The 14,293-nt window shown below is 47.2% G+C and overlaps 1 protein-coding gene across 2 annotated transcripts; it reads left to right on the top strand.

Annotated features, from left to right (window-relative positions):
- The first annotated feature begins 1,047 nt into the window (after positions 1-1,047).
- On the top strand, positions 1,048-14,217 carry Tut1 (terminal uridylyl transferase 1, U6 snRNA-specific). 2 transcript variants are annotated; one of them, XM_075973448.1, is made up of 9 exons: positions 1,048-1,346; positions 2,428-2,618; positions 5,503-5,818; positions 6,191-6,291; positions 9,701-10,176; positions 11,408-11,517; positions 11,617-11,727; positions 11,848-11,940; positions 13,048-14,217. In XM_075973448.1, the coding sequence occupies exons 1-9, from the start codon at positions 1,265-1,267 to the stop codon at positions 14,169-14,171; spliced, it is 2,604 nt and encodes an 867-aa protein (XP_075829563.1). In that variant the 5' UTR covers positions 1,048-1,264; the 3' UTR covers positions 14,172-14,217. The 2 variants fall into 2 exon arrangements, with proteins under 2 accessions (XP_075829563.1, XP_075829564.1); XM_075973449.1 differs by lacking the exon at positions 1,048-1,346 and adding an exon at positions 1,899-2,092.
- Positions 14,218-14,293: the final 76 nt, after the last annotated feature.

Raw genomic sequence — 14,293 nt, forward strand, 5'->3', positions numbered from 1 at the left:
TGGGAGGCAGAGGCAGGCAGACCTCTTTAAATTCAAGGCCAACCTGGTCTACAGAGGGAGTCCCAGGATAGCTAGGGCTACACAGAGAAGCCCTGTCTTAAACAAAAAAAGATTCATCCCACCTTAGTCGTGGATGTGTTACTGCAGGACTTTCCAGTTCAAACAGTGATGTGCATATATACAGATTGCCGCTTCAGGGTTCGTACACCCAGTGTTCGCACCTGCCCCTTCTGTAGAGTATGTTTTTGGTTGGGTCTGCTCTTTTGGTTTGGTGTTAAGGATCAGATACCTGAGCAGGGTCCTTAGAACAGTTGGAAAGTTCACTTTAGAGATAGAAGGGCCTCATTATGACTCAGGCAAGGTCGCAGACTGGTTTTCTGTCCAAGTCCACTGTTCTAATAATCACATGACAAGCTGCTGGGCCCTCCTGATAGCCCTTCCATTTCATTAAGGTCCCTCTGCTCAGCTCATAGTCTCTCCTGTTCTTGAACGTACAAGACTGATTCCTGTGCCTGACGGGATCCGCGGCACTTCCCAGCCTACCTCCTTGAATAAAAGTTTATCCCTTACCCCTGTAGTCTGTTCTTCATTGTACTGCCTTGAAATGTGCCTCGTTAATATACTTCATACAGGCTACAACTGTGTAAGAAACTTTGGGATAGTAGCAATTCGAGTTGAAGTTCAGTCCAGGTGAATGGGACTAGGGGGACAGGACGGACAGCGCTGAAAACCCTGTTTTGCAGAAGGATCCGCCTGAAGAGAAAGGAACTGACCTGAGGATGTGAGAGTCCCTGAACTCTACAAAGCAAAGGATTGGAAACACCCACCCTTGACTTCTATTCGCAGGGTGATATAAAAGCTCGAGGGTGCAATTGTGTAGTGAAATGAAGGCTCAGATCGCTTGCCACCACTTGGCAAAGAAGGGATCGTGCTGTCAAGAAGCAAGCTCGCTTTTGTGGCTGCTTAATGAATATTCACGATTCTTCGGGCCAATCAACGCAGGAATGGAGCGGAGCATGCCAACTAGTTAATCGTAGGCCAATAAGCGTCGTCGATGGGCGGCTTTTCCTAAATCTGATTTAGAACAGGAACCCTCAACCCTAGGAACAAAGTTTCTGGAGGAATATGCTAGCACCGGACATAAAGGTCACTTCCTGCAGCACTGGCGGAAGTGGCTTTCCCGCACATTGCGATCTTTAGCTGTGAGTTCTGGTGGCGGCTGGTAGCTGAAGAGGTTGTAGGCGGTCCATACCGGAGAGTCGCTATGGCGGCGGTGGATTCGGATGTTGTATCGCTGCCTCGTGGCCGCTTTCGCTGCTGCCTCTGCGACATTACTACAGCCAACCGTAAGCGGTGGCTACTGAGGGAAGAGGGGAGGTTGCAGGTTTTCATTTTCAGGTGTTAGTGAAAGTTAGGGTTATCTAGGTTGTAGTTTTTGCTAGCGCTAGGGTCATCCACCTCTGTTTTCATTCAGCACGTCCAGGGCATCGGAGAGCGGGGAAAGTCACACGTTCTTTCCACTCTATGCAAAATCTCCGTAGTGCAAGTTTCATTATTCCTTTTGAGACATCATCTACTGGTGATCTCTGCTCTGTGTCTGGTGCTTTGGTGGTCTCTGGAGTCGGGAAAGGGATTCAGGAATTCATTGGCTGGACTGAGACAGTTTCAGTACCCCGTGGCTATGTTTGCAGAGCTGCGGCGTTTCAGGCTGGGCAGTTGTTGAACTGGAGACTCCCAGTAGAGGATCTCTGCAGAGGCGAGGGGTGAAACAGCATGGCCTGAATGAGCGCCCAAGGGTTTCGAAAGGTGGACTGAGTCATTCATTGTCACCGAAAGGAGCTCAGTGACATATCAGCTCCCCCATGTTTGATGTCTGGAATGTGGTCTCCCCTAAACAGGGTCCTCTGGTGTTTTCCTTGTGAATGACAACACCCCCTCCCCGCAAGCCCTCTGGCCAAGCCAGGAACGTAGGAGCTTTCCTTCTCCATGTACTTCCATGGCATCAAGCAGCTGACTTCTAATACGAATAGCTAATTTCCCATGCTTACCTCATGCCAGATGGCCAGAGCTGTACACGAGCGACACCTGTGGGGTAGGCACTACCATTTCCATCATATGTGAGAAACTGACACATTGGGAACAGCCAGAATTTATCTCTGAGAATTAGGGCCCCAGACAAGTTACTTGTTAAGTCCTCTACAGTGTGCGTTGTTGCTCTGCTTAATGCATGTCGTTAGCTTTAGAACGACCTGCAGTGTAGCCCTTTCTCTTGAAATTAGAGAATGCACTGTGTAGAAAAAGGGAAAGAATATCAAATATGGAAGGAGCTACATCTCTGTCCAAATGTCACCCTTTGTGAAGGAAGAGAGCAGAGGGAGGGGATAGGTACACTAAGGGATACTTAATGTCTCACCCTTGCCTCTACAGGACCCAGCCTAGATGCCCACTTAAAAGGCCGGAAGCACCGGGATCTTGTACAGCTACGAGCTACCAGAAAGGCCCAGGGACTTCGAAGTGTGTTTGTCAGTGGCTTTCCCAGGGATGTGGGTTCTGCTCAGCTTTCTGAGTATTTCCAGACATTTGGCCCTGTGGCCAATGTTGTTATGGACAAGGACAAGGTAAAGTGAGTTGCTCTGGGATTAGTGTGTCAGATGGGTTAGCCTCATGAAAAGAGAGGAACCAGCAGCCTTTTGGCAGCTTCCTAATGTAGCTTGTCCTTGGTAGACATTTCAGAACTTAGAATAGCTTAGTTTTAGGAATTTCTGCCACCTCCTTTACTCCTTGGATTTAATCCATTCACTAGAGTTAATTATGGAGGACTTGTTTATCAAACATTGTATTATTTTTGCTTGCTTGGTTTTTTTTTTTTTTAAACAGGATCTCATCATGTAATTCTGGGTTTTACCGTGTAACTCTGCCTGGCTAGGAGCCAGAGATCCACCTGTCTCTGCCTACCTGATGCTGGAGTTAAAGGCGTGGCCGAGCTTCTTGCCCTATTCCCTCTTACCTGCCACTCCCCCTTTTTTTCGTTCAGATCTAGGGATTGAACATGGGGGCTTTTGAATGTTAGGAGAGTGGCCTCTGTCTGTCTCCAAACCATCCCCATATCCCTTATTAATCTCTTCCTATCTGTGTCATGCTTATGCACTGACGAGACATCTGTAATTTTTTGTATATGATACAAAGTAAGGGTCCTACATTTTTTTGCTTATGACTATCCAGTTGTCCCATATAATTTATTTATAAGCCCATTCTTTCCCCACTGATCTTATTATCCTGTTGGAACCTAGCTGACTATATGTAGGGTTTATTTGCTGGTAGCAGTACATTTCTCTTCATGTCAGTATATCTTTATGCTGGCACTATGGTATTTATTACTATACAGAGTGTCTCTTCTTTTGGGGGCGGTATTCGATATAGGGTTTCCCAGTAGCTATGGAGCCCATCCTGAAACTTGATCTGCAGACCAGGCTGGCCTTGAACTCACAGAGATCTGCCTGCCTCTGCCTCTGTAGTGCTGGGAATAAAGGTGTGCGCCATCACTGCCTGGCCAGAGTGCCTCTTTATGGGAACAGATGACGTAAGAGAATGTGCACTTTTACCCACAAGCAGTCATGCTTGCCTCACTCCTGCTAATGTTTTGCCTTTAAAAAAATTTATCTCAGTTATTAATATTCAGCTCTGTTCAGCTCACCCAAATCATAGCAGCCTAGCTATCATATTGTTGCTAATCCTAAATTTAGCTAATGCTAAATTCCTTGAAGACAGGGCTTATTAGTTCATGTGTTTATATTAGCAGTAGCAGGGTTTGGTGCTGAGGCTTGAATCTAAGAGTTCATGCACACTAGAGAACTCCTCTACCAGTGAGCTGCGTTCTGAGTCCAACATGGATTCTTTTTAAACTTTTCCTATGTGTGCACATTCATGATCGCTCCATGGTGCAGATGTGGGCGTCGGAGGACAACTTTTAGGGGTCTGTCCTTCTGTTTGTTCAGGGATTGGACTCGAGTGATGAGGTTTGGTGGCAAGCACTTTACCCCAACATGGATTTTTTTTTTGGTTTTTCGAGACAGGGTTTCTCTGTGGTTTTGGAGCCTGTCCCGGAACTAGTTCTGTAGACCAGGCTGGTCTCGAACTCACAGAGATCCGCCTGCCTCTGCCTCCCGAGTGCTGGGATTAAAGGCGTGCGCCACCACCGCCCAGCAACATGGATTTTTTTTTTAGAGAGGTTTGTGTATGGGTGTCTGTGGTTATGTATGTGAGTACAGGTGCCCACTGAGGCCAGAAGAGGGCTTTGGATTGTATAGAGCTGGAGATACAGGTGGTTGGTTTAGAGCTGTCTAACGGTGTTGGGAACTGAATTCCAGTCTTCTGCAAGAGCAGCAAGTGCTCTTTCTTACCTGTGGAACCATTTCTCCAGAATTCCACATATGGATCCCCTGCCATGGATTCTTGTTTAAAGAGTCAGCTAGAAAAGAACAATACTTTTTTTTTTTCATGTGGTTTTTTGAGACAGGGTTTCTCTGTATCTCTGGCTGTCCTGGAACTCACTTTGTAGATCAGGCTGGTCTTGAACTCACAGAGTTCTGTCTCTGCCTCCTGAGTGCTGAGGATTAAAGGTGTGTGCCACTATGTCTGGCTAAGTTTTTTTTGTTTTAAATTAGGTATATGTGTGTTTGTGTGTGGATTTGTACACAGGTGCCTTTGATTCTAGGAGAGGGCATCAGATCCCCTAGAACTGAAGTCATAGGTGACTGAGAGCTAGTGGGTGCTGGTACCAAACTCCTAACTGCTAAGCCATCTTTCTAACCCCTTTAAATTTTTTTTTATTGCATTTTAATTTTTCTAAAGACTAACTGTGTGTATGAGTTTTGCCTGCATGTGTGTAGGTGCCTGGTGCCCTTAGAGGTAAGAAAAAGGCACTGTATCCCCGAGAACTGGAGTAACTGACAGTTGTGATCTGCTGTGGAGGTGCTGGGAGCCAAATTCAGATCCCTGAAAAATTAATAAGTGCTCTTAACCTCGGAGCCATCACTCCAACCCTTTAATTACATTTTATTTATTTAGTGTGTCTGTGTGGAGGGGAGCAGGGGGCATGCATGGCACAGAGACGGAAGTCAGAGAACAACTCTGAATAGTCAGTTCTTTTCTTCTACCATCTGGGAGCCGGGGGCTCAAATTCAGATCATTAGGTTAGGTGGCAAGTGCCTTTGTCACCTGAGCCATCTCACCAGGCCCTCCTTCTACCTCCTGAACCACCAAGCATGACTAGATGGGTCTGATTTTAACCTGTGAAATCAAGTCATTGTGAAATATAATATATGACATTTGAACTGATAGCCAGGAATAAAAATGTGTAAGAGTAAAGACAACTCATCTAACTAAATACGTTCCCTTTTTACAAGAACAGCAAGTAATATTCTCAGTATATGGGTTGGTTCCCATTTCAAAGATTCTCTTCTGTTAAAACATGCTTGAATTCTTTCTGTTGTGATTTGCCAGGGGGTGTTTGCCATCGTGGAGATGGGAGATGTGAGCGCACGGGAGGCTGTCCTGTCACAGCCCCAGCACAGGCTGGGGGAACGTGCACTGCGTGTCCGGCCGAGGGAGCAGAAGGAGTTCCAGAGCCCAGCCTCCAAGTCTCCCAAAGGAGTGGACTCAAATAGTCACCAGATGGCCCAAGCACTGGCCGAGGCCCCAGATGTGGAGGCACAGATGGTAAAGCTTGTGGAACTGAGGGAGTTGTCTGAGGCAGAGCGGCAGCTTCGGAATCTTGTTGTAGCCCTGATGCAGGAGGTCTTCACAGAGTTCTTCCCTGGTGAGTGCCCTGCTCTGAGTCTGAGCTCTCCTCACACCTCTGTTGGTCTGCCTGCCCCTGTGTTTGAACCCTCAATCCTCCCTCAGCTCTAGGTGTTTCATTTGCTTGCTATTCCATTTTTGTACCCCAGTATATTTTCTCTTGAACTTCCTGCACATCCATCTTTTTTACCCCTCTTTATTATTATGTGTGTGCACAAGTGACACACGTGCTTCTGGAGGTCAAAGGGTAACTTTCAGGAGGTGGTTTTCTTTTCTACCACATGGGTCTTGGGGATTGAACACAGGTTATCGACCTGGTGGCAAGTGCCTTTACCTTCCGAGCCATCTTGCTGACCCTGCACTCTTTTGACCTCTATTCTTTGGCTCCTAGGCTGTGTGGTCCATCCTTTTGGCTCTTCTATAAACAGCTTTGATGTTCATGGCTGTGATCTGGACCTCTTCTTGGATCTGGGTGATATGGAAGAGACTCAGGTGAGTGAGCAGGGGAGCTTGTAGTCATGTGACTTTGGGCAAACTCATGCTTTTTAGTTTCATGATTATAAAAGAGGCATGACAGTGCTGATGGAGAAGTGTTACTAACTGTGGACATGTGGATGTGGATTTGCACTGGGAAGAATGAAAGTGAGCTGGCATGGGGTAGGTAACAGTTGTGACAGGAAGGTAAAACATTTCAGAATTCTGTTACTGGATTTTGTTTATGGATTTTCTTTCTGAGATAGGGTCTTACTCATAGTCCTGGCTGGCTTGTAACTTGCTATGTAAACCAGGTTGTCCTAGAATCACAGAGACTGGCCTTCCCCTGCCTCCCAAGGGCTGGGATTAAAGGCATTCAATGCCATGTTCACCCTTGTATGTGATCTTATTTGGAGAAAATATATAAAAAGATATACAGAAAGGTAATTTGGGGATTATCTTTTTGCTTATCTGTATAGAGGGGTGGTTGAAGCTAAGTATCCCTAACTAGCCTGGAACTTGCCATGTAGACCAAACTGGGATTGCAGGTATGTGCCACTATGCCAGGTCTTTGAGTTTTGTAATACATAATTTACAGATTTGTTTCTGTAATATCAAAGTTGTGTTTTCTTTTTTCTTACACACAGTTCTTTTTTTTAGAGCAGTTCTAAAAAAGCAGTTCTTAGAAAATTTGAGTAGAAATAGAATTCCTGTAGACCTTCTTCCTTTAGAGAGGGCTGCTGTGTTCTTTGTTGTCCTGGAGTTGAACCCAGGGCCTTTGCACATGCACGTGAATGTCTGTCTACATGTCTGTGCACCACATGCACACTTGATGCTTCTGGAAGTCATAAGAGGGCATCGGATCCCTTGAGTCACAGTGGATGTTAGCCACTGAAGTTGGTTCCTCTGCAAGAAAGCCCTGTAACTGCTGAGCTGTCTTATTTTTTTTTAATTCTTCTTCTTTTTTTTTTTTAAAGATTGATCTATTTGTTTTGTATACAGTATTCTGCCTGCATATATCCCTATAGCTCAAAAGAGGGCATCATATTTCATTATAGATGGTTCTGAGCCACCATGTGGTTGCTGGGAATTGAACTCAGGACCTCTGGAAGAACAGCTAGTACTTTTAACCTTTGAGCTATCTCTCTAGCCCCTCGGCTATAACTTTTTAAAAAGCATATGGGGCCATATCCAATGCAGGCCCAACCCAAGCCACACATCCTCTGCTCCGGTCCAGGCCTGGTAAGTTTCTCTCCCCTCTCAACAAAGAAGCGTCTTTTTGAACACAGAGATCATTATAGGAAGCCACGACTGGTCACAATGCAGAGAACAACTGACCAAGGGGTCTTAGCCGCAACTGAGAAACTACAATACAACTCCTACACCTCAGGCTCAGGGAACACTGAAAAAGAGAGGGAAGACTGTAAGAACCACAAGAACACTATGATTATGTGTAATATGGAGGATGCTTGTTGGTTGCTGGATGCTCAGCCCCGAAATAATCACACAGAAACTGTATTAATTAAATCACTTGGCCTATTAACTCTAGCTTCTTATTGGCTAGCTCTTTTATCTTAAACTAACCCATCTCCATTAATCTGTGTATTGCCATGAGGCTGTGGCTTACAGGGTAAAGTTCCGGCATCTGTCTCCAGAGGGGCTACATGGCTTCTCACTGACTCCGCCTTCTTTTTCCCAGCATTCAGTTTAATTTTCCCCACCTAGCTCTACTCTACCCTATCAGGCTAAGATAGTTTCTTTATTAGCCAATGGTATTCACAGCACACAGAAGGGAATCTCACATCAATTGTGTTTTCCATATATTACAGAAACACTATACCCATGAAATGTCAACAATATGGCTGCCCAAATGAAGTCAGCAGATTGTATTTTTATAATTATACATTTATACATATGTAACAATAATCGAAAATAGGCTATGAATTTGAGGGGGAAAATAGGAACAGTTAGAGGGAGAGGGAAACAGTGTAAATATAGTACACATAAATCTCTGAGTTTGAGGCCAGCTTGTTCCACAGAGTGAGTTTCAGGACAGACAGGACTACATAGGGAAACCCTGTCTCAAAAAACCACACACACACAAACACAAAGTTTACTTTGTGTGTTTGGGGGGTGGGGTAGCATGTGGAGGTCAGAAAACAACTTTGGGTGTGGCCTTTTCCCTGTCTACTTTGGCATGTTCATTGGTATCTTTGTTTAGCTCACATTTGGGCAGTTATGTTGGTTGGTGAGACTTATGGGTGTAGCTTTTGACGCATGCTCCCTGATCTTCTGGCACTTGTAATCTTTCCATTTCTTCATTTACAATGTTCCCTGAGCCTTAGATGAAGGAGTGTTTTGTAGATGTAGCCATTGGGACTGGGCTTCACAGCTGTGCATTTTGAGTAGCTGTGGATAGTCTATTGCAAAGAGAAAAGACTCCACTTATTTGTGGGTTTAAGGACAAATGTTTAGATTGCTGTTAGGGATTGTAGGGGCTGTAGCTTCTCCTCTAATATCCATGACTTCACTGGCACCAAATGGTTTATAGGTTTTCATTCCCAGGCATAGTTGCCCTCTTGTTGAGCAGGTCTTAAGTCCGGTAGAAAGCTGCTAGTTACTGTCAAGGTGTGTGCCACTACCGCACCCTTAGGGCTATCGTGCCATGCTGGCTGTCGGTGTGGATCATAGGTGGCATAGCTGGGTAGGACTGCTGGCTGCCTCCCTCCTTTGATAGCTTGCATGGTGTCTTCTGGTACCATGAAAGCTAGTCCTCAGGGAGGGGACATTCAGGTCAGTTCCAGCTCAGGGGTCTGAGCTGCAGATGGTGTCTTCTGCAGTAAGCACTTACCTTCTACTTCTGGAGGTAGGAGGGCAACCAAGGGCAACAGCAGTAGGCTGTATGTGTTGGATATCTTTGGACTTCTCTGGTTGTCAGGCTAATTGAAAGAATGACTCTGAATCCCAGCACTTGAGGCTGAGACAGGAGGACTGTGAAAGTTAAAGGCCATGGGGCTGCTCTTCCAGAGGAACAGGCTTAGAGTTCCAGCATCAACATGGCATCCTATACTGTACAACACCAGTTCTAGGAATTTGATGCCCTTGTTTGACCTTCACAGGTGTTAAATGTATGTGGTGCAGATATATGCAGGTAATACGCCAAACACAATAAAGACTACTGGTCTTGTTTGAGACAGGGTTTCTCTGTGTAACAGCTGTCCTAGCTGTCCTGGAACTCACTCTGTAGACCAGGGTGGCCTTAAACTCACAGAGATCTGCCTCCTGAGTGCTGGGATCAAAGGCAAGTGCTGCCATTGCCTGGCTTCAGTGTGCTGTTGAGAATGGGTTATGCGAAGCTGCAGAGTAAAGGCTGCACACAGGGGACAGTGGAGGAGGAGGGACTCACTCCCTTTCATTTCCTCCACAGCCAGCCCCACAGGCTCCAGAGACTCCAGAGGCTCCATCCGTGGACTCAGCCCTTGCTCTTTCTCTGGATTCTCAAGCAGTGGCCTGTACCCCAGCTTCTCCTCTAGACTCACCATCTCCAGCTTCTCTCCAAGATTCCGAGGCCTTGGACTTTGAAACCACATCTTCTCTGGCACCACAGACACCAGATTCTGCTTTGGGCTCTGACACTGTCACTTCTCCCCAGTCCCTGCCTCCAGTTTCACCACTGCAGGAGGATAGGGGAGAGGGGAAACTGGGGAAGGCCCTAGAATTAGCAGAAGCTTCAAAGGACGAGAAGGAGGAGGCGGCAGCAGTCCTAGAGTTGGTGGGCTCTATTCTCCGGGGATGTGTCCCTGGAGTGTACCGAGTCCAAACTGTGCCCTGTGCCCGACGCCCTGTGGTGAAGTTCTGTCATCGGCCTTCAGGTCTTCATGGAGACGTCTCTCTCAGTAACCGGTACTTTCAGGTTGGGGTTGAGGAAGGCTGACTCTTAAGTCCTGACTTCCAAGTCAGGGCTTATACCTGCTGAAATGAGTTTTTTCTTCTTTGGTTCAGTCCTCCTTTCTGCCAATTACGTCGCCTCCTATCTAGCTTCCATTTCAATGTTTGTTTTCTTTGGAATACTTTGTGTGAGAAGGGTCTTGCTCTGTCATCCAGACTGGCCTTTTGCCTTACTCCTGAATCCTGGTATGACAGGGATGTGCTACTATTCTGCATTACTGCTATTTGTTACTGGTATTGTTTTTTACAAGTCTTACTAAGTAGACCAGGCTAACCTTGAGCTCCAGAGGCCCACCTGCCTTTGCCTCCTCTGTTGGGGTTAAAGGCATAGGAAAGAGTTCTGTAGTTACATAAATTTGCGCACTGTTACATTAAAGTAAACGATTTTTCCCCCTTTCTCTCCTACTGCATGCTTTGTTTCTTTGTACAACCAAATGCCTTCTCTTGGACCCATGCAAGGAGGCCCCACATAATAATGGCCCCCAGCACGCTTACTCCTGTGACCTGCGTAGTTCTTTCTGATCTGTACTGTCACTTTGCACTGAGTGTTCTTGCTACTTTGCTTCTCCTTCAAGAGGCTCTGAACAGTTTTTTTGTTTCAAAAAAATTTTAAGTTACTGTTTACGCATATCTCATCTCTCTAGTCAGAGAATAACTTGTGGGAGTCAGTTCTCTCCTTGTGACACGAGTGCTAGGGACGGAACTAAGGGTGTCAGTGGTGGCTGACTCTTTCCACTGAGCCATCTCGCTGGTCCTGTATCTTCTGAAACAGGGTCTCCGTATTCCCTATTCAACCTCGAGTGCTGGGATTACAGGATATGCTCACCACACCTAGCTGTGAGCAGTCCTATATAAACCATGTTTTGTGAATGGTGAGTGTACGGAATGAACACATGGAACCTAATGTTGGCTAAGGTTCCGTTGATACATACTGCCCGCACTCCCAGGTTCAGGATCCAACACAGGGCTTCACCAGGGCTGGGCAGATGTCCCACCATTTAACCACATCCCTAGGTCTGTTTCATGTTCTTTTGCATACCCCTTCATAGGACCAGTGTTTTGACAGAGCTTTGGGAAAAATTCTTTTGATCTTATTTTAGCTGGCACCGAGTCTGTGATGAACATGGTGGGATATAGGTTTCCAGAGTTCTTACACCATAATAGCTTTGTTTTTCCACCATCTTAGGCTGGCCTTATATAACTCCCGGTTCCTGAATCTCTGCTCGGAGATGGATGGTCGAGTCCGTCCCCTTGTGTATACCATACGCTGCTGGGCTCAGCATAATGGCCTGTCAGGTGAGAATGAGGACAGGCTTGGCCAGAGTTGGTGTCCGGCAAAGGCAGAGACTTAGAGAAAATACTTCTTCCTAACTGGAATTCTTGGTTATTATCCAGGGGGCGGCCCCCTTCTCAATAACTACGCCTTGACGTTGCTCGTGATCTACTTCCTTCAGACCAGAGACCCTCCAGTGCTTCCTACTGTGGCCCAGCTCACCCAGAGATCAGGTACTGCAGAACAGCCTCTACTCCTACTCCCTCGTCTTCATCTCAACTATCACCCCATTTCCTACCCGTTTCTCCCGTCTTCCTACTTCCAGTCTGACCCTCTCTTCTTTACTGTCACAGGTGAAGGGGAGCAGGTCGAAGTTGATGGCTGGGACTGTAGTTTCCCCAAGGATGCCTCACAGCTGGAGCCAAGCACCAACATAGAGCCTCTCAGTGAGTCTGGGAGATCCAGGAGAGAACTGACAGCGATACTAAGCTCTGGAATAGGAAACATTTAACATACACAGTGCAAGACACAGTGTAGGAAGAGCCCCTGCAGGTTTCTGCAGCTGGTTGGCTCTGAGTGTTGACACCTAGCTGTCGCCTTTTGTGATTGCTACCCTGTCTCCGCTCCTTCTGTTTGAAGTCTTATTTGAGTGTTTCCTAGGGGTTCAAAGCCTGTGCAAACTTGGTTTTGGAAAAACCTAGCAAACTGGTATTCCTTGATTTGCATTTGGCATTGTCCCTTTGAGAGGCCCAGATATGATGTTTTGAGATACGGAAATGAACTTGCTAAAGGCATACTCATGTGCAAGGTATAGTCTTTGCTTGTTTTTTTTTGGGGGGGGGGGCAAGAGACAAGGTTTCTTTATAGCTTTGGAGTAGCTCACTCTGTGGACCAGGATGATCTGGAACGCACGCCTGTCTCTTCCTCCTGAGTGCTGGGATTAAAGGCTTGCGCTACCCCTGCCCTTTTTTGGTTTTATGAGACAGGCTTTTCTTTTTTCTTTTTTGGTTTTTCAGACAGAATTTCTTTGTAGCTTTTGGAGTCTGTCCTGGAACTAGCTTTTGTAGACCAGGCTGGCCTCGAACTCACAGAGATCTCTGCCTGCCTCTGCCTCCCAAGTGCTGGAATTAAAGGCGTGTACCACCACTGCCCGGTATGCAGGGTACAGTTTTCACGGTAGCCCCATGGCTGCTGTTTTAAGGATGTAAAAACCGTATCTTGGACTGGGTGGTGGTCTCAGTGAATTTGAGGCCAGCCTGGTCTACAGAGCAAATTCCAGGACAGCTAGGACTGTTACACAGAGAAACCCTGTCTTGAAAAACCAAAAACAAACAAACAACAACAACAACCAAAAACAAAAAACTGGGCAGGGAGGTAAGAGGTGTTATACTGCTCTTCAGGTCAAGCAGCAGCATGGGGCAGGACATGGCTGAGAAGCTGGGTTTCTCAGGAGACTTCTGAAGCCCTAAGAAGGGAAGAATGTCCTACTGAAGTAGCTGCAGGGATGTCCCAGTTATGGCTTCTGAGTGACCCCCTTTTCCTGCCTCTTCCAGGTTCCCTGCTGGCCCAGTTCTTCTCCTGTGTTTCTTCCTGGGATCTTTCTGGCTCCCTGCTGTCCCTGCGGGAAGGTCAGGCTTTGCTGGTGGCAGGGGGCCTGCCTTCTGATCTTTGGGAGGGGCTGCGCCTAGGCCCCATGAATCTCCAGGACCCCTTTGAGCTGAGTCACAATGTTGCAGCTAATGTAACCAGTCGAGTGGCTAGACGTCTGCAGAGCTGTTGTGGAGCAGCAGCCAGTTACTGCCGAAGTCTCCAGTTCCAGCAACGTTCTTCCCGGGGCCGGGACTGGGGACTGCTCCCACTTCTGCAGCCCAGCTCCCCTAGCGCCCTGCTGTCTGCCAAGCTCATCCCCTTACCCCCTGCCCCCTTTCCTCAAATCATTATGGCTCTGGTGCGTGTGTTAAAGGAAGCGCTTGGATGCCATATAGAACAGGGAACCAAGAGACCACGGTCAGAAGGAGCCAGAACCAAAGACTCTCTCCTGGGAGGGACAAACAAAAGACAGAGACTAGATGGGAAAGAGAAGAGCTGTGAGGAGGGGAAAGAGGAGCCACAGGGATGTGCAGGGGAGCATGGTGAAAATGGGGTGGAAGAGAAGGTAACAGAGTTGGGAGAGGCACCTCAGGACAGGACCTTGTTGAGCTCTGGACCACCAGGGGATCTGACCCCGATGCCTGTAAAGTGTCTAGACAAGCTGGCTGAGCAGAAGCCCATGGAACCCGAAGTGGCTGAAGAAGGGTCTAAGGATGAGACAGGGAAGGAGACATCACACCTGTCATCAGCGAGCTGGCGTTGTGCCCTGTGGCACCAAGTGTGGCAGGGGAGGCGGCGTGCCCGGAGACGATTACAGCAGCAAACCAAAGAAGAAGGCAGAGGAGGTCCCCCCTCTGGAACAGAGTGGCTGGCAATGGAGGCTCGTGTAACCCAGGAACTGAAAGGACTGAACAGTGAGCAACAGAGGCCACAGGGGGAGCCTCTCCTCACTTTTGTGGCATCCGTCTCCCAGGCTGACCAGACACTCAGTGTGGTGCCAGTCCAAGATTCCCAAGGCCTATTCCCCGGTCTTCATCATTTTCTACAGGTTTTTCTCCCTCAAGCACTTAAAAATCTCCTTAAGTGAGGAGCCAGACCGCAAAGACAATAAAGCTGCTAGTTTATTTAATACAGACATTGGACAACTTTGATTTCTACCTGGTGACACCTTTCTTCCCTGCCTTAATGTAGCTTCTGCCCTGCTTGGCC

The sequence above is a fragment of the Microtus pennsylvanicus genome, chromosome 5 (assembly GCF_037038515.1).
Source record: "Microtus pennsylvanicus isolate mMicPen1 chromosome 5, mMicPen1.hap1, whole genome shotgun sequence".
Taxonomy (NCBI): domain Eukaryota; kingdom Metazoa; phylum Chordata; class Mammalia; order Rodentia; family Cricetidae; genus Microtus; species Microtus pennsylvanicus.